The 21,095-nt window shown below is 39.1% G+C and overlaps 2 protein-coding genes across 5 annotated transcripts in view; both read right to left on the bottom strand.

Annotated features, from left to right (window-relative positions):
• The window catches only part of osbpl5 (oxysterol binding protein-like 5), a 52,189-nt gene extending 36,406 nt beyond the window's left edge, over positions 1-15,783 (bottom strand). The window contains exon 1 of the mRNA XM_044356261.1: positions 15,553-15,783. The gene's annotated coding sequence lies outside the window, so the exon portion shown is untranslated. The remainder of the gene's footprint in view (positions 1-15,552) is intronic.
• A 3,568-nt stretch (positions 15,784-19,351) lies between these two features.
• Positions 19,352-21,095, bottom strand: part of LOC122985757 (receptor-type tyrosine-protein phosphatase eta) — a 57,004-nt gene continuing 55,260 nt past the window's right edge. For all 4 annotated transcript variants that reach the window (XM_044356639.1, XM_044356640.1, XM_044356638.1 and 1 more), the window contains one exon: positions 19,352-21,008. In XM_044356639.1, the coding sequence (XP_044212574.1) occupies positions 20,850-21,008 (159 nt within the window). In that variant the 3' untranslated portion in view covers positions 19,352-20,849. The remainder of the gene's footprint in view (positions 21,009-21,095) is intronic.

Here is a 21,095-nt window from a genome sequence, read left to right as displayed (position 1 = left end):
GGCGGACTACCAGAGGAACAGGAGGCCCCCTGTCCTGGTTGTAATCCAGGGAGAGGAGGTGAAGAAGGTGGACTCATACAAGTACCTTGGGAAGGCAAAATGCAAAGAAGCTACAAATTCTAAAACGTGGATGCTTCACACACCTCTTCAACCCGGCAGCACAGAAGATCTATACAGTCACCACAGTTTCAAGGTGGGCACCCAAGATTAGTGTCACCAATTCAGTATCCAACAAATGGCCAGAAAAGTGTTTTTGCTGAACCTTATGATGTCACAGTGAAGGTGATCTTTGACCTTTTGGATATAAAATGTCATCACTTCATCATTTTATCCTATTAGACATTTGTGTGAAACTTTGTCATAATTAGCGGATGAATTCTTGAGTTATGGCCAAAAACATGTTTTGTGAGGTCACAGTGACCTTGACCTTTGACCATCAAATTCTAATCAGTTCATCCTTGAGTCCAAGTGGACGTTTGTGCCAGATGTGATGAAATTCCCTCCAGGCATTCCTGAGATATCGCCTTCACGAGAATGGGAGGCACAGACAGACGGACAGCCTGAAAGTCGGCCATGGCTGTCACCAGCACGGAGGCATAAAAACCAAAACAAAACAACACACATAACCATGTACGCAGCTGCTTTCATGCACACACACATATATACTGTACATAACCCTAATATACAAGTACTATATAATTCCCACCAGAATGCCATATTGTAAGGAGAACTTAACAGACTGAAAAGAAATTATAAATTCCCACTACAATTCCCAGACTTTACCAAGGTTTTGTATGAATCCTGCATGTACTTCAGCATATTGTCAGCAGTACAAACATGGCTTGGCATGGATCTCTGATGATAACACCCCAGTTAACTATCTAATGGCAAACCAGCAAGTGTAAAATGGGTTGGGCAGCGGGGTCGGAATCTGTGCCTTTAAATCCTATCGCTCAGCAAAGGAGCAAACCATAACACTTGAGTACATCTAACCTAAATAAGAAGTGAACTGAGAGAGAATCCCTGAGCTGACAGCGCTTGAGGGACAAAGACAAAGGGGGAGGCAGTGCAGAGGAGATAGGAGCCAAACACAGACAGCAACTAGAGGGAAACTGAAAGACATGGAGTCGAGGAAAAAGGGGGCTAATTTAAGATGGACAGCGAGGGCCAAGGCATACTTAAAATAAACCAGAACAGCACTATATTTAATTATGCATTGACTTTGTCCAACAGAAAAGTAGGATTTGTATGATGTAGAACGTACTATGGTGCAAGTAAAAAGATGAATGTAAAAAGAGTGAAAGGTGGAGGAAGACACTGTGACCCAAAATGTGGCATGGTTTGGATGGAGGGGATCCAGAACTACACCACTTCCTCATACACACTCCTTGCTGTCCTACATTTTATCACTCAAGCAGACCAGATGTTCAAGTATCAGTTCTGGGGACCACTGTGCAATAAAGTAAACTACATGCCACGAAGAAGTGAAACTATGAGACTGTGAAGATGTATTCTCCAATATGCTGTTCAACAACACAACAATTAACCACTAAAACAACATTTAAAACCCCCTAGTGGGGGATTTACCTTAAATATCACTCTCAAACGGATCTTTAGAGCATGCTGTAATGGCTGTAGCAGTAGGAGACCAGTGGTTTAACTGGTCAGTTCTACAGCCTGCTTTTTATGTGTTTCTTTTATATATCCTCAGGTACAATTGAGCACACAGTCAGGGTGAAAAGCGCACATTGATTCAAGACACAGAAACTACTTGTCACTGTGACAGCTGATGTACAACACTATCAGTTACTGCAGAGACTGGTGGGTTTGTTCAAGTCTTTTACATTCAATTTTTATTGATAGTAGATTCATGTAACTGGGCCAAGTAAAATTCAGCGAGGGAAAAATTAGTCACACCACTTGCAAATTGAAAACCACATGGTAATGGATGGGTGTAACACTTCCACATGGATACTGTATAACCTGCACTCTGCATGCTTCTCTCCGAGCATACAACTAAATAGCATTTACATCTGAATACTGTGAGCTCACCAACTTTCCCAGAGGAGAGTCAAGACTGACTCATGGGAAGAGTCCAGGCCAGATTCTGCCCACTGATTTATAGTTGTGTCTCTGGCTCAATTAAGGGAATCAATGAGTGAATAATGACTTTAGGATAGAGGTAGGTGCTCCAACTGAGAATATAGTAGTTGGTAGAAACTCAGGGAAAACTGATAGACCAGTAATTAGCTGATATCTTAACTTGATACTACAAGTTCTTGCATATCCATATCTGTACATCTAGTGTTTGAAATTCTGCACATCACCATGCAGATTATTCCCATCCCTCAGTCAATTTTATTTAAAGTGATTGTTAACGGTGTCCTTTATAAGCTGATTTGCAGTGGAAGCCAGTGAATTCGTGAGTAGATGATAAGGAAGAGGAGAATGAGGAGAAAGAGAGACAAATTTTTAATTATGGCTTTTTGTGGAGCAATGGCCGATACATCTGTATGGAGGTGTGTATGAATGCAGAGTCGGAGCCAGGAGTGGTGGGATTGTGACACAAATGGCCTCACAGACATAGATTTCATCCAAAATGTCAGTATGTCAAGGGCTACGTTTAACTACATCTTTTTACTACTTTTTCTTACAGCGCCTCTCCAAAAGACTCTTGCGGCAATACATTTAGTTCAGGTGACCCATCTCCCTGAGAAATCACGCAGGAGTTGGGTTGTATTGGCTGGCAACAAGAGCGGGTTACCGAACGTTGTCTAACCTGTTTTGCACTGCACAATCCTCCGTTTGCCTAATTGTCCATGAGTTTTGAAAGGCCGTGCGCCATGTCCTCATGCCTGACTACATTAAGATACCTCAAGGAGATGACCTCTGCAAGGTCCTAAAAGGCTTCAGAATGAGGTGGGTTTTCCCAGAGTGTACTAAAGCAGAAAGAAGAAAGAAAGAAAAAAAAAACAGATCTACAATCAGATTTTAAACCCGAGGCTGCACAGATGAAACAACTGTTTCCCAGTTCTGCTCTGGAAAACGGCTGACTCAAACGTTCTGAAAAAAAATCTCTGCACACTTGAATGTGTGACCGATGTGCAGGAAGAAGGTGCAACTTGAAAACAATGAAAAGAATTCCTGCACACTGTCTTGCTTGCTGCTGAAATATTACAACGTTTCGGTCTGTCTGACTTTCATCAGCTAAATGGGCAGCATCCAGTGTTGCAATGCTGCCCATACACCTGATGACCAAAATGAACACCAAAGTGAAACTGTGCTATTCTGATTTCTGCAGGTTTAATAACACTACTGTACATAGCAACATCAAAGTGTAACTTAGGTGAAAGAAGTGTTAAATTGGAATTATAATGAACCTTTAACATTGCTAAACTTGTCCAAAACTTAAGTGTATCCTTCTGTAATACTGAAAACATTTCACAATATTCTGATGTGATTCCTAAAACTATTTCGTTTTCCTCATCCTCTAGAGGGCAATAGAATGGCGGATGTGCTGAGGCCTGGCCTATGGGCTGAGCCAGATCTGGAGGATGTGCAGGAGCATGGCTGAAAGGAAGAGGTTGAGCCAGATCTTGCAGGAAGGATAGAGGCTGGTTGGTTGTCTCGTTAAATGGCGGAGACTGAGGTGAAGCCATGTGGAATGGAGGGGGCTGGGTAAAGTTGTGGAAGGAATGCTGAGGCGGCAGTTGTCTTGGGTTGTAAAGGCGTGGAGGCTGGACTGGTGCCTGGTAGAAAGGTGGATGTGGGGAGTGGTTTGACCTTTCAAGAAACTGTGTGAACATTGAGAACATTTTCAGCTTATGCTCATGTTGTGCAGCTTGCATGCTCAAGTGAAGCTCGGGACAAGTATTTGTTGAAAGCTATCGTAGTAGAATTACAAAAATAAATATTTAATATAAAGAAAATAAATAATTAAGCTAACAGAGGAGGGTAGAGATGAGTAGAAAGAGAAAGGTTTGCAGTAATACAGTACAGTAATAAGAGAATACAGTATAGTGTATTCTCAGTACAGAATACAGTAGTGTACAAAACAGTAATGGATGGATCTGACTAGCATCCAGCTAAGGCAATCAACAGTGTTAACTAATGATTTAACAAAAGCCTGATCAAAACAGGGTTCGTTACTTCCAGAGGATTTGGTAGCTGTTGTGTTTTTTCCACAGGTCTCTGTACTAGGTGTATCTGCATCTTTCTCCAGATGTTGAAGATGCAGATGGAAGTGACTCAAGGGTCGTATCACCTGGTGCAAACAAACAGGTAATTATAATGCTATATTGTGACTGATTAGACCATAGCTTATCAGTCATTTGCAATAGCCTATACATTTTTTAACATCCTCTGACAACTTGTGGTAAATAAATTATGGTTTGATTGCACAGACATGGGTTAAGCCTTTTCGCTGGAGACCTCCATAGAGAAAATGGTTTTTAGTCGAGGACCAGGCTTAACCCATGTCTGAGCAACCAGCACTATACATTGGATGAGATCACAATACCGTACAATAAACTGAAGCTCACATAAAACAGTGCCTGTGTTACACCGTATTTGGTGACCCATCAGATTCTGTGACCTGCAGTGTTAGAAGAAGTACTTAGATCCTATACTTAAGCAAAACTATCAATACCACAATGTAAAAATACTTAATTACAAGTAAAAATCCTGCGTTTAAAATAAAAGTATAGAAGTATTACCAGCTAAATTGACTTAACCCTCCTATTGTGTTCGGGTCAAAGTTGACCTGTTTTCAAGTTTAGATGTGTGAAACATACATACATCTCCTGTCCCCCAGCGATATAGCAGTATATAAGCTGCAGCTTTGTCGTGCTTTATTTCTCACATCTCACCATACACACAGACACACAGACACACACACACACACACACACACACACACATTGACCTAAGCCACTTTTGGGGACATTACAAAGACTTACATTAATTTCCTGGAAACTTACCCTAACCATAACCACTGACCCAAAAATCATCTTTTTCCAAATTGGGTACACAGCTTTTGTCCCCAATTAACTGGTCTTAAATCTGATATGTGTCCCCAAAAGTAACCTGACAGACACAGACACACATGTCCTGTTCCCCAGCTGTAAAGCACTATATAGACTGGAGCTTTCTCGTGCTTTATTTCTCACATCTCACCACACACCTGGCACAACACACACACACACACACACACACACACAATAATAAGTGGCTGGTGAGTGTATATTATGGTTATGGATAAATAATAACTCACTTAGCAGATAAAACATTTTACTGGATGATAATTTGTGTTTTTTCCAGTGTTTATTAATGAATTCAAACATGGGTCAAACACAATACGAGGTTTAAAATACTAAAATTAAAGTAAATATTAAAGTAATTATTACTAAAGTACTAATTTTGCTTTAGGTAAATAGTATTACCATCTAAATTCACTTAAGAAAATTTAGATGGTAATAGTTATATACTTCAGAAGATTTTGAATGCAGGATTTTTACTTGTAATGAAGTATTTTTACATTGTGGTACTGATACTTAAGTAAAGGATCTGAGTATCACAGAATCTGATGGGTCACCAAGTTCTGTTTAACACCTGCTACTAGGATAGGGAAGACTTGTCACTGACTGCACAGACCCAATTACATTGTGCTGTAGCTAATCATTCTGATTTAATCAGATTTGGGCAAAATTTATACACCACTTACATGCAACATAGGCCTACGCAACTTTTAGTTTTGCAGTTTTTCAAGTTTTGCTCTCACAGTGGTGTCACCCCAAGTACTTACGAGGTCTAACATCTCACTGTCCCTCCACTGTCGCAGCTGTCTTCCATGTTTGTATTAACAGAGTGACTCCTGCCAGCGCAGAATTCTGACCAATGTCTATCTAGAGTGATGTAAAAGTCGCATGAATTGTGATATGACTGTTCAGACTGAGGTCAAAATGCAAAAAAAAAATCAGACGTGATCTAGGACCACATATGAAAGTGGCCCAAATCTGAATTGATAAGATCAGATTCCTTGTGATTTGTGCTGTTCACACTGTCATGAAAAAAACAGATCTATTTTAACAGTAATTGTTTGGGTCACAAAGCGTATTCTTCGAACAACTGCATGCACCGAACCATAACGTCCATACCGTGAAGGTTCGAGATGAATACACGTACCGTTACACCCCTACCATTCATGCATGTCCACTTTATCTGAATGTAATCTTAAGCAAGGCTGAGGGAGGTGCCACATGGCTCTGCTGTGACGGTAGAAAGTTGCCAAAAGACCTCCCAAAAGTCAAATATGAAGTCAGTGTCTCTTGTGGGACTAAGTCTTTTCAATTAATGGATGCTTTGACAAAGACTTTCATCTGCTCCTGAATCTTACAGGCTTTAATCCAAATTAATAATGGAGGCTGTTTATTTACCTGTTCTTAGGTATACAGGGATTGTCTGTCCAGTTAAGCCAGGGCACTAAGACAAATAGACCATAAACGTAATCACCCTCCCTGCTTAAATACAGAAAAGTCAGAGGCCTAGGTCACAGGGAAACAAAGCCAGCACTCACTGCTCATGATGGCACTGCATTAGACTTTACAGAAATTGCACTGGGTCTAAGGGCACTTAGCAGTAAGTGCACTTAAATGTCTTACAGGCTAATTATTGCTCATCACATGGCCTTCTACACTGGGGCTCGTTTGTGCCATTAGGTTTAACTCTGGTTCGGCACAATAAAATGGACGAGCAACTGTTACATGGGAACCAGCAACATGGGACCAACAGTCAACAGCACCAATATAAAATAACCTTTTTCATTATAATGATACAAAAGACACACATATCTAAGATAAATACTATGAGGTTCAATTTGTTGTAACGCAAAGTAAACAAACACAGAGCACAGTCTCTTATATTTAACTGGATGTGTTTGCCCTGTGCAACTTAAACTTCACATTTCTAGTAAATGTAAAATGTGTCTGTATTGTGTCACCCTGGTTAATTTTCTGTTAATTGACTAATCGTTGCAGGTCTGCACTGCTTTCTTAAACACGGCTTTTTAAAAGAATTACCTCAGCCTTTTATTTGTATTTGTATGTCAAAGCCCATTTATCAAAACAGACATTAAGTTGATTTACACTGGTCTTCTGCTTAACTCAGATCCCAGGTCATTCTGCATAATAATCACCAAAATAGGAAAAATTAAATGTGAATGGCCATTTTCATAAACTAACTAAGGCTGTGGTTGGCCAGGTTTTTAAATTACGCAGTGATCACCAAGTTGTTCATTGAATGTCACACACCTGCAGCACAACTGCAAAGCAGCCTTAGAAGAGTAACTGTTAAAGTCCACAAATAGAGGGACCACTGGGTGTTTTAATAAGCCTTTCATACAAGAAACAGGTACGACGTGGTTCTAGTAAACGTGAGATAGATAAGTACCAGATACATTTAACTTACACTTTCTGTCTCACTCCTGCTCTCCTGCGAGTTAGTTAAATGACATTTTAACATCAGTATCATGTAATTAAGTTTCCATCCCTAATAGAGATGCCTGTTCACCAAAGTCTGGCGGTGTCTGACCTCCGTTCAACCATGAACAGGAGGAAAAGCCATGGAACCATTCAGATCGACCACTAACCCGCTCCACTGTGTCGATATAGAAGGGTAGGTAAGGTCTCCTTTTTCCATCTGTTGACCACAGGAGCAGGTGATCTACTGATTTCACCATATCACAGCATGTCATGGACCATGGATTATAGACTTATCCTTCAATACAGTTAGGACAATGAGTGGAATCCAGAAGTGACACACTCGTCAGACATGAAAATGCTGACGTTTAAAGAACATGGTAGAATTTATACTTGGTAGATGACAGAATAGTTTATAAGGCAGCCAAAATATAATTCTTTTGAAATCAAGAAAAGACATGTCTCATAAAATATAGACGTCAATATCAAAAATGTAACACCACATCATTACTTATGTTCCTAGTTCTCTCAAAGGTAAGTGGAACAGCCGATAAACCATAACCAGCTGTATCTGCTTGTGTAGCTGTGTGAAAATTATCAGCATGATTGAAAGAGGACACAGACCAATCACTTAAAGACGCTTAAAGTGCCGCATCAACAAAAGCATCATGATCTGGCATTAAAGGAATACTCATGACATTTCAGAAAAATATACTTTGTTTGCTCCCATGCCGGGAGTTAGATGAGAAGTTCGATATCAATTTCATCGCTGTGCATTCAGTAGAGAGATCAGACCAAGATGTGTTTATGTAAGTTCAAAAGAGCGGAAGCAGGGGGGAAATGCTAGCTGCACAGAGACACAAACACTGGAGGGAGGGAGAGCGGAGAAATCAATGCTGCAGCAGTTTCCATGGACATTTTGACACTTTTTTCCGGAGCGACACCTGGTCACTGTGGGAATCCATTGTAACCAACATGATTCAAGCTGACCATGGGCACTATTATTGGAAAAAGTCAAAGCTGCAACACTTTTACAGCCACCTCTCAATACTAGACAGTGAAAATACCCAAAAGACAGATTTTGGGTGGAGTATCACTTTAAGACCAAAGTCAGATGATGGTCCCGTGTCATGGAAACCGTCCATGCTGTGAAACCTGAGGTCTCTCTAAAAGGTTAAGGCTTGCTTTTTGGGAGGTGGTTGGCAAAGACAGCTACACCTGGGTGCCACCAGTTTACTTTTACTGTAATCTAACACAGTGTCACTTTCTCCCTTCACCTGACTACTTCATTAGCAAAACAGAGTCTCATAAATACAATGTGACAAAGTTATGACATTACACTGATAGTCACCGATCAATTTGTCTGTAGGCAATGACATGCTATGACACGAAAAGCCAAAAATTAGAGCCAATCTGACAAAGTCTGCACAGAGCACCGTGATGACCCTCCAAAGAGGGCTTTAACAGGCTGATGTTAAAACCATGACGTAATCAAGCCTCTCAACAACACCTCTTTCGTAATAAAACAGTTTGTATGTCAAAAACCTACAACAACCCTGCTGTAAACTCAACACAGACGCTGCAGCTTATCCCTTGAAACTGCAGATTATCAGCATTTGACATGGGGTGTGCACGATGCCAATCATTTTCAGTGACTGGACCAAATCTCTGTGCAAGGCCTGTCACAGCTTTAGACAGATGTAGACAGTGACGAGGACATTATGTGCCATTGCCACATACTTGTCACTAACTTGTACAATTGTTGACCGCTACACAGAAGTACATCAAATAAAAATACACACAATATCAATGAACATAGGACATGCAGGAAGCATCAACCTTCAGTCTGAATACTCAGTGAAGTCATGTGACTGGTTATTACCTAATAACTCAATAATATGTGTATTCCATGTACACAAACAGACACACACAGGCATTAAATAAATATTTTCTTCACATTGGACAGTTTCATGGTGCTTGTACTTGTCTGATTTTCTGTTTCTCTGTGAAGTTTTGCAACTGTACCTATAAATTCTACAAAACAGAAAGACTAGGTACCAAAAAAAGTTGGCAGCATTTACACACTTAGCAGCTCCATACATTAAGCTAGAGACGAGTGAGAGGTGGATATTGATTGCAGAGGCGCTAGCTACTGTGAGACTGCTGCGGCCGCTGCTGCCTCTGTAAAAAGAACAGTGGATCTATGGTGTTAAACCTGCTCTATAAATACACAGGCCGGCTGCCCTGCAGCCTAGGAAGAAACGTCAGGGGTCATGAGGGTTAGTCGCAGACCCTAAATTTGTGTGTGGGTGTGTGAGTGCACGTGTATGTGGTAAATCAGAGAGACGCTGGAGGAATGGTAACGTAAACTCTTTTTCTGATCAAAGAATAGAAATTAAAAAAATAGTCTGCATTTTCAGTTATAGCCAAATATCTACCAAATTACATTAAAGAGAGAATTTTATTTAGAATTTTGCAATACATAAATTAATACAGGTTGCCACAAGCGACCCCGGTTGAACCCACGAAGCAGTTCAAAACTAAGTACACACTGTTGAGATGTCAAGTATTCTGTGAGGTTTTAGTTAAGAAAATAACAACAAGAAACCTGAAGAGACAGAGATTATTTGTTATCAAGTATTATAAAACACACAATACAAGTAACATTGCCAGCATTCTGCAATCTGCATACAGATCGCATAATGGAAAAATCCAGTTTCCAGTTATATTGTAAAATGTCACAAATGCAGTTTATGAGGTCTGAAGTGTTTTTTTCTCACTTTCGTAATAAGAAAAAGAGAAACAGCTTCCCTAGATTAATGTGGTACCAATACAAAAGACTACAGTCTACACACACAACAGGGTGTTATAATCCTGGTGTCTTCATGAAGAATAGCTAACATTTTAACAGTTCACACTGAGCCAGAATGGATTTCCACATCAAAGACAGGTGTATCAAAGTTCACAATGATGTAATGTAGCTTTTATAATGCGATATACTTGTTCTAAAAGCTTTCAACAGCTTATTACATATGTATAGGGCCATATAGCACACAGTGCGTCACCTTGTTATTTTTTTCCCTATTGAATAATGAAACCATACCATAACTTTGAAAATGTCAGCACTGCCCTATTTTGTTCACACAAATGAGTTTTCTCTGGGAAAAATATGACATTCTGCAAGAACAAAACCTGTTTTTTGACATAAAGGACAACTTACAGCTGTAAAGTTACTTATGACAAAAACTCTGTAAGACCGAGGGAGGGGGAAGGGAATCTTGGCACAACAGAGGCTGATAAAAGTGCGTTTACTCTCGAGGGGCAGAGAGACAGATTCAATATGGAGCAGTATTAGCCTAGATTCCCCCACTAGATGTCGGGGAAAGCATTCACATCTCGGGGGAACTGGAAAGGCCCTGAGCCACTTATCAAACCCTGGAGTAGGACACTTCCATTGTAAAGAGCAGTCAGATTCAAACTAATAGTTCACAGGACTCGCTTTTTGGAAAATTACTAGGCTTGCTGCAGTGGAAGAATTTTCACACTTGTCCTGACAATCAAGTGCAATCAAAGTTTATGGAAAAGACTGCTATAGTGATAAGTGACACTCTTTGGCAATACAGCATGCCAAGAGTCTGCATTAGTGCACTCTTTGCACCTTGTACTGCCTATTTTGTATTTTGCAATTCACGCAAAAGCTCCACTTACTGGCTATGAAAGTAAACCTGCCATCAGTCCTTGTTGTCTAGTCTCTCCTCGCCTCTTGGCACTCATTTGATTTTTTTTTTTTTTTTTTTTTTGGTGTTACTGCCACTATGAACACATGGTCATGGTGCAGTTAAACATTAAACAATGAGGCACGACAACATGACACAAACAAATCAGAACAGTCAGTTTCAATTTCAGTTTAACACCCTTGTCAACAAGCTTTTGGCAGAGAAACAAACATCTGAAACATTGCATGGGATAAATAAACTTCACTATAGCTCTGATATGACAAACTGGATCTGATCAAAAAACAGCAATGTTCCAAACTGTTGAATGAACATATAACCCAGTAAAATAAAGGTGAAACTATGGAAAACAAAAGTAACTCCTGTGTTTTACAGTAGCTAGGTGAGAATCTACTTGTGATATCTTTTGACTTGCATGTATGTGATGCTGCTATTTGTTGTCAATTTAACATTTGTCAAAATTTGACTAATCTTGAAAATACCAAATCTTGAATCCCAGCCCTAGCTGATGCACCAGTGTGCTTTTTTCCCTTGATATTACACCTGTACAGAGTACACTTTGCATAAGTCTAGAGGTGTAACGCACCCTTCAGGCAACACCACATCCACCTTCTCCAGCAATGCAGTTCAGCTTGTAGCTTTTTAAGTAAATATATTTTAGCTGCAAGCAATGGCGGGTATGCATGCAGGAAATGCATTTTTTAGTTTTCTGTTTTGTACCTTAATTTTACAACTGCACAGAGCACACTCAATACAGCATAAAGCTGCATGAGCTGCATATAGAAATTCAGAGGTGTGGTGCACCTGCAGTGTTTCCCCTAGGTTGACTGCTTTAGGGTGGGGGGGGGGGGGGGGGGGGGGGGGGGGTGTGCTTCCTAAGACTTAGGAGAGACTCAGCAGCCAGACATTTCTTTGTTTAGAAGTGGCTGAGATAGATACTAAAATGAGAATAGCTGGTCCACCATAAAGGTCAGTCGACTTAGGTAAGCCTGGTCAGGTTAGGCTTACTCATTGTTGCTAACTTCAGGGCTAATTCCCTTCTCTTTTCCAGCAGTTGATTCTTGCTCGTGTTGTATAAACTCTCAGATGTACATCGCTTTGGATTAAAGCGTCTGCTATATGAGGTGGTAAAATTGATCATTAGCAGCCTATTGATATTAATGATCGTGTGAAAATTTTAGCAGCTGTGCGCTGCTGCAGAATGAATATAGGGGAAACACTGACCTGAAAAATGTCACTGAAAAATACACAAGATAACTGTTCCAAGAGGGTTGTCCTCCTGTCACACAATGGCTGACATATCATTAATTGAAACACAAAAGTATCAGAGAGAGTTTGGCTCCAGAAATCCCTAGCAGACAGAGACAAAAGATACGCAGTGCTGTAGCCCTCTCAAATGCTCAGGTGCATGTATTGAAATATCCAAACTGCTGACCATTCTTCGTTTTAGACTTCACTCATGACTGACTCTGCCCATAGATAAACCTGAATATGCAATGACTGTTCCGCTGGTTGAGTGGTTTAAGAAGTGTGCCACCAGACGTGAACTGATTTGATTCTGGCTTGAAACATCCTCTTTGTCATTTGTGTCACTGTGTTTTCTGTTGCTATAATGTCAAGAAAGATTCCCTTATTCTGACACCCTAGCCTCTTTTCTTGTTAAGTATTTTCGGGGCATTTTCTCACATTTTCTTAGAGGGGATATTAGAGGTTAGACTGGAAATGAGGGGAGAGAAAAGGAGGACATGCATCAAAGTTCCCCAGCTGGACTGAAACCAGGGACACGGGTGGCTTCTTCTCTAGGTCAGATCCACAGTGTCTGCTTGGACATGCTATTTTTTTTTTTTAAGTATTTCTCACAGCACAGCATGGAAGTTGGGACATCTGTTGCTGTGTCTTCCTCCTAGAAAAAGCAGTGATATTAAAAAAAAAACCAAACAAAAAAAAAAAAAAAAAAACACAGCACTAACCACCCACAGAAAGTGACTCAAACAGCTCTTCACATTCTCACCACCCTTCTCTTTCCTTCATTCAGTATCACTCTCGCCTCATTTGTCATCCATGGCAGAGCAAAGCCACAGTTCTAGTTGATAGGCTTAGAGACCAACACCATTAAATATCCCTGCCTGATTAGTGCAAGGTAGACTGTCACATGGCATGACGACCAGACTTCGGGTGTTTACAGGTCAGCACAGAATACCTCCCATCATAACAAAAGCTATATTGGAAAAATGGAATAGATGTTGATTTGCTTAGTTGTAGAGGATTAAAGCTTAATCTGAAGAACACCATTAGTATTTAAAGCAACACAGACTAGCATAAGCAAATAGTGTCTGTTGTTATTGATCTCTTGACCCATTTCCAAATGGCTGTTTAGTATTAATGACCTTCAAATGCCCAATCTGTTACCATCTCTGCTACTGACACCACTTGCAGTATGACATTTTGAGGTCATTCAATATCAGATCAATTTTTGTGAAATGCGAGTCTGACAAATAATTCTAATACTGGACATTTATTGCTCTGTATAACTAAAATATGTTGCTTGAAAGTGAAGACAGATTGCAGAAAGACTGAGGTAAAAAAAAAAAAAAAAAAGCAAATAAGGATTTTGCAGAGCTAGTATAAAAACAGAACGCGGGGAACAAGAGACATATTGTTAAACTGTCTGTTAACACTTGGTTGCAATTTCCCAAACATCACTAGACATTTCACTTTCAGCACTCTGGTAATCATTTCCTCTTGTGTTCAGATTGCCTCTTTTCAGATTTATTTTTTCCCAGTATTTTGAGTGACACACTCAACTAACCCTTTAAACTATTACCTAAAGTGCACTCTGGTGTTATTCTCATCTCTAGCCAAGCCCAACTCCACATAATACCCCACAATTAAAGATGATGAGCTCTTCTATCTTTGTCTCTACTGGGAGTAGACAGAGATGGATGAGGCGATGTGGCACTGTAAAATCTCCACGTTTAGTTATTATCTCATCAAGATCAAATATCACAAGTGAAGCCCTGCCAATGCTAGGGTCTTTGAGGCCAATATTTTCATTTGAGAGTTTAAAAAATCAGATTATCATGCATCAGCCAATAGTCTTTTTTTATATATAAAAGATATATCATTTTAGATAAGTATCATCTTGGGGCCAAAGACACGTACTGAGTGCATAAGTGTTCTCAAGTGATCTCAAGCATATTTTGGCATTTCTCTACTGCAAATTTTGAGTTATTAACCAACATACATACAGACATGTCTGCAGTAAACCTATATTGGCTGATATATTGGCGCTACCGAATTATCTGACTAGCTCTAATCACAAAGCCCCTCATTTAATTTCTAGTCAAGACAGTCATGTTCACACCACACATAATGGCTGTGTCATAAAGCAGATAATATGAAACTAAACAAAGCAATAACCTTCTCAAATAACTAAAAAACTACCTCTAAATGCCCCTAACACCACCTGAGAGAGGACTCTGCAGAAAAGTCTGTTGACAATCATAACGTGCTGGTAGTGAACACATCACAAAGGTTACAGCTTGGCCTGCAGTGCCTTTATTTGACATTTAAATGCCTACAAACCTATCAAGGCTTTTTATGACTCCTCTGCATATAGTCACACGACATTATGTGATGTCATTACACATGCTGCATGCTACACATTGCGTGCTGCATGTCATTAAGTACTATTTAAGTAGTCTTAGCATTGCCTTAAATAATGGAGGTTGTTACTAAGTGCCATTTATCGCTATGGTTATTCCTCAGATGACTGCTCTGCCACATGTGCTCTTATTCCGTTGACTGGTCCCTTTACCCACACACAGTTTCCCATTTAGCGCAGGTGATAGCACGAAGGTAAAACGACTGATATACAAGGAAATCGTCCAGATGCTTGTCATAGCCACCCCAGACATCGGGTAGGTATCATGGTTGCCATGCAAACAAGTGACACCCAAGCTGCAGCCGCATGGGGCTCCGTCCGCTCCGCTAACTCGCTAACATGGTGATGAGGGTTGACTTTATGTAGCTAGCTAGAAACGTTAGCCAGACGGTAAACCAAACACATAAAGTGACCAAATTCCTTCAAACATTTGCGTCGTTAAGATGCTCAAAACTACACGTCTGGCTTCTGGTGGAGAAGACAAATCCTCCTCATTCTTGTGAGTCAATGCTATCTTTGCTAGCTAGCGTAAAAATAGCGCATAAATTATATTCCGCACGTTAGTTGTAGAAATACGAGTAACGTTGGCTAAAAAAAAAAAGATTAATAGCAAGTTATCTTTCTCGGCGTGTTGGTGTGGTGTAGTGAGACAGAGGAGCTAACTTAAAATGTGAACTTACTCTGTGTCGACCAGGGTAGCGCTCATACAGTTGTTTCCCAGCTTCCTTCCCAGTCCGGCGTCATAGCACGGGGCTGTGTGGGGGAGCAGTAAAAAGGTGGGAGTCTGCTGAAGGAGAAGTTGCTCCGTTTCAACATGGAGAGTGAGGAGCGGACTGGACTGGATCCTCCTGCTGCGGTTCATGTGGCTGCAGTCTGCTGCCACACAGGGAGCTCTGGCGACACCTGCGGCCACAGTAGCGCACCACACCTGCTGCATGGCTCCGAGCTGCGGATCAACTTGATTAATGTGACCTGCAGGCAGCGGCGGAATGTGGCTAAGTACATTTACCCAGGTTGGACAATTTTTAGATGTCTGTACTTTATGCGTTATTGAAAGTACTGCTCCACCACAGTCCAGAAGGAAATGTTGTATTGTCTATTTAACAATATTTAATCCAGAATCAGAATCTGTTCATTAGCCAAGTATGCAATCATACAGAGAATTATACATACATACATAGAGGAATGAAAATATAACAAGATTAAGGTAATAATAATAATGAGATGATAAAATAAACAAAGTAGTGCTAAAATTAAATGAAAAATTTAAAATCTATTTACGGAATGGAGTAATTATAGTTTTGAAATGGGAGAAAAACGTGAAATATTGACTGTACAAAGGAAATATGGACCAAGAAATGGTGACAAGTGCAAAAATTATATGTGACATGTACAATAAATAATTAAATTATGTAAAAAGGGAAGTTGATTGCAATGTAGAATATTAAGTCGATATGAAAGTGACCAGTGCAGAGATTAAAAGAGGGATGTGATATGTAAAGTCCAGTTTGATAACTGAACAGTTCAGTAAAGCAACAGCTTCTGTTCCTGTGTCTGCTGGTGGAGGTTTTTATGGATCACAGCTGTAGTTACTCTGTATATTAAGATTTTACATACAGAAATCAACTTAATATCAACCTAAACATAAAAATACAGTGCATTGTTGTTGTTAAAATTGTTTACAATCTAGTTGAAATTAGCTCCAACTCGGCCAACTGCAGCAGTAAAATGCTGCTTACACATGAAGGCATCAGTATCATCTGATAATAAAAATATATAATAGCATGATATGAGTACATTTACTTTTGATACTTTAAGTGCATTATGCTGATAATACTTCTGTACTTTTACTTAAGTAGCCTACAGTTTAATGCAGGACTTTTACTTGTAACTGAGGGTTTTTATATATATATATATATATATATATATATATATTTTACTGAAGTAAAAGCTCTGAATATACTTCATTACTGCCTACAAGCTGGGGTGAGAGAAGCCTTTAACATTTTATTAAGTATAATATTAGCAACAGATGTATTTCACAGTGCTGGGAGAAGTATTCAGATCTTTTATTTAGGTAAAAATAGCAGTGCAGAATGTAAAAGTACACTATTACAGATAAAGTAAAAGTTTATAAGCATTATCATCAAAATGTTCTTAAAGGCTCAAACACAAAAGCAGTCATTAGGCAGCACAATGGCCTCTGTCAGTGTTATATACATATATTATCAATGGCAGGATAAACACAAGTGTAATCAGTAACATTAATAACAGCTGCGTTCCATTTAGATTAGCCACTTCCCTGCTGTAGTGTATGCTGGTTCACTTGGGTACAGGGACACTTAATGGAACTGAGCCATCGTTTGTGTTATTACTTCCACTCCAGCTTTTCCTGCTATGTCAAAATGTCTCCTGTAAAAATGATCCATTGTGTACTCTCGTTCACTGACATGGCTGACTCACACGATGAAATGGAACACAGCTAACATTAACACCTGTACTTCCTGTTATGACAACCTATAAGTGTCTGCTATAAAAAAGATCAGTTGTGCATGATTACTAATGATGAATTAACATTTAAGTGGCATTTTATTGTTATAGCTGTTCCAGGTGGAGCTGGTTTACCTACTTTATCTACTGTTGGGTAATAAAACCCACAACAATACATCATATTTTATAAGTTGATCATACTGTATGTTATATATATCACATGTTTTATATGCGTCTGTGTCTAGGTGGCTTGCTACCTCTGCTAAACAGTTTTATTGGGAAAACCTTAAATTAAAGCTGTCAAATACATGAAGTGAAGTAAAAAGTACAATATCCATCTAAATTGTGGTGGAGTAGATGTAGAAAGTAACGGAAAATGGAAACACTCAAGTAAAGTACAAAAACCTAAAATCTGTACAGCACGTAGTTACATTGCATGGTGCATTTCAAGAGACTATGAGGGTACAGATCAGACATCCAAACTGGCTTGACAGTGTGGGAATCAAAGACCTTTTTACTCCTGTTGGTGGGTATAAGGGCCACAGTCTCTACACTGTTTATCTCAGGTGGATGTAAAGACAATCAAATGAAGGGGGAAAGTTTTGACCTCACAGTAATTGTTTAATTTCAAACCAAATGCACTGGAGTAGAGAACCAAAACAAAACAGCTGTAATACTACAGACTGCACTGTAGCAAGAGAACATTCATTCTGTTGTTACCAATTTGATAAGAAGTATTTATCCTTGTAAATTGTATTGGGATTAATATGTTTGCTTTTATTGGCTTTGTCAAACTGAGAGTCCATCATAGCTTTACTGACCTAGACATGATTTTCAACAAGAGCCATATGCACACATAGTAGTCTTCATTCATGTACAGTGTAACTACAGGTAGAAATACTTCAACTTAAAGGTCAGGTTGCTCCATAGCTGTGTGGTTGTGTTCTCCTCAACTTCACAGGTCATGAATCCTGATTTTCAGAGACATGCACCTGTTACCGCTTCCATAATAATCTGAAATATCGTGGTGTAATCCATTATGGAGGATTTGCTGGCACATAAGCATTTGAGTCATTAAATTAGGATTACCCAGTTTTGTCCATTTTGTGTTTGCAGGTTGCATTACCATATAATGGTTCTAGCTCTCTGTATATTGTTTTTTAATTGCATCTCACAGCATAGGAAACTAGAGAGAGGCATCCAAATGTTAAATCTATTTTTAGATGCAATTTGTGGCTCTGAGAGACATGAAAAATGAAGAGGAGGAGGAGTGGAGGGGAGAGATGGAGAATGGAGGAAAGTAAGGGCAGAGAGGTCATATGAGATGTGAGAAATATCAGGCTTACTGAAGCTGACGTGCTGACAAAATCCTTATATTACCACCATGCCAGGAAAGCCCTGTGCTGTGTGGAAATGATTGCCCTTAAAAACACCTTCATATTGAATAAAATCCCCAAGACTGCTAGCTGTAAAATTAGAACTTTTTGAAGCTTCCCGGTCTTGTCTCTGTAAAAGCTTTTTCCTATGAAGTAAGAAAGAGAAATGGCATTAGCTATTCATCCTTTGAGGGTGCACTTAGCTACCTGCAACCTCAAAGTTGCTCTAAATAATGCAGAGGTGTGCCAGCTCAGTCCTCCTCTGTAGCCTGCAGCATATTTGATTGTTATGCTCCCTTTGATCTTTCTGCTTGACTAAAATAGTTTTGAAACTATTTGCAAAATGAATTTATCAGCAGTTCAGTATCTAGTGTGCAACTGTCACACAGATTGCAGAATTCATGTTTTTAATAATATTAGCTTGTAAAATGTTATTTAACACAAAAACTAGCATGCAACATCAGCTCAGAGCATCATAAATCAATCATGATTGTGAACCGATTACAGTACATTATGGCAAGTGTGAAAAGCTGTCATTGAAACTGTTGGATTCAAGTAAAGGGAAGATTGATGATGAAACCACACACTACATAGCCATAGACAAATGGGGGGGTTCAAATGTAATAACATCTTTAATCCCATTTTGTATGACAGTACACAAATAATAAATCCTTGCTCATTTTATGTCTTTGCATTGTACCAGCAAGCATCTCATAAAGCATTTCAAAAACATCCTACACATCCTTTGTGACTATTTGCTGTTCTTGCTTTTCATCAAAAACATAAGTGCTTTCAATTATTTTCTAAGTACATTATGATACAATAAAAACAAAACACAAATTTAAAATATCGACAGGCTAACCACACACATGAATGATTTTTTTTTTTTAATATAAAACGTACCTGCCCCATGGAAAATTTTGCCCTTAAGAAGCAAAAGAAAAAAAAAAAGCTTGTGCTCCTCTGGTGATTTTAACATCACAGGAAATGTCCATAGATTGACTAGATATGCAGCAGGAAGTGACATAACATTGTTCTTTTTATGAGGAATGTACAATGCAGGGAAGAAGGACATTAACAAAACAAAACAATGGATATGACCTTTGAGTTCTTCACACTACACACTGGTGCAGTATGGATTACCGACCAGTTCAATGTTCAGCTTTCACTGTTTGAGTTCCTGAGCTTTTGTTTGATGTGACCCAAATTTGTAATCTAGTTCAATTGTAATAATCAAATTCGGGGTACATAGCAAAATGCCTACATAGCAAAAGCAAAACTGTTTCATAAAGCACTGGCCAAACCACTCCTGATAAAAAAACAAAACAAAAACACCTCCATAGTTTAAAAAAGTGGACAGAGTAGAAACACAAATGCATCCAGTGCATTATTCCCTACAGTGCATACACATACAAGAGACTCTACAACAAATAACAAAACTCCTTCATTAAAGGCATTGCACATTTCAAATTAACTTAAGAGGTGCAAAGTTGTCAAAAAGGAATTGGTTGGATGTACTAACCAACTTAAGTAAAATGTCATACTATAGATTGTGACACTTAACATAATATAACAGTAATTTCTGGCCTCAGCCATAAAAACAAAAATGGAAGAGTGCCACCTACTGGTATTACAGCACACATGTTTTGAAAAGGCACATTTACAAGGCAATTCCAAAGGTTTAATGAAGTTTTTCTCTGACAAAAGTGTATTATATATAATACCTATACAGCATCCATCATACCTGAGCAGTCATATACAGTAGTAAGCAAGCAAAAAATAAAAAAAGACAGCTAAACATTACAAAAATATGCCATTGTAAGAAACAATCCAATTTTCTATTTGACAAAAGTTTACATATAATCAAAATTTTTGGTCACTGATTATTGTATCCCCATATACAGTTCTCTCCATTATCTAATATTCAACATTTTTAAGAAATAAATACCAGAAAAAAGTTTAAATGCTGGCAACTAGAAGATTCCTAATAAGAGCGTCACTGGTGGACTATAAAAAAAATAAATACAGCACAACATCTGCTAAAAGTGTTCCCTTTACAAATATCTGCTCAGTTTCTTGCTAAGAGTAAAGAGAGAAGTGGTTACCTGGGCCTATGCGTTGTGGTACCCATTTTTGTGAAAACCTTTTTTGGGGTCTAAGTTCTCGTAAATGGAGAGTGCAGCAGTGTTTTGGTAGATTAGATCCACATTGGTTCCAGTTCTCGATCTGATGATGTCCATTGAACATTGGTTTAGGAAGACGTACTGGTCCTGCAGAGACATTGAGTACAAAAGTTCACTGAGCTGCAGCTTAGTGATCATCAACATGTAAGACTTTAGTGACAAAAACCAATGTGT

The sequence above is a fragment of the Thunnus albacares genome, chromosome 7 (genome assembly GCF_914725855.1).
Source record: "Thunnus albacares chromosome 7, fThuAlb1.1, whole genome shotgun sequence".
NCBI lineage: Eukaryota > Metazoa > Chordata > Actinopteri > Scombriformes > Scombridae > Thunnus > Thunnus albacares.
This window is presented reverse-complemented; position numbering and strand designations above follow the sequence as displayed.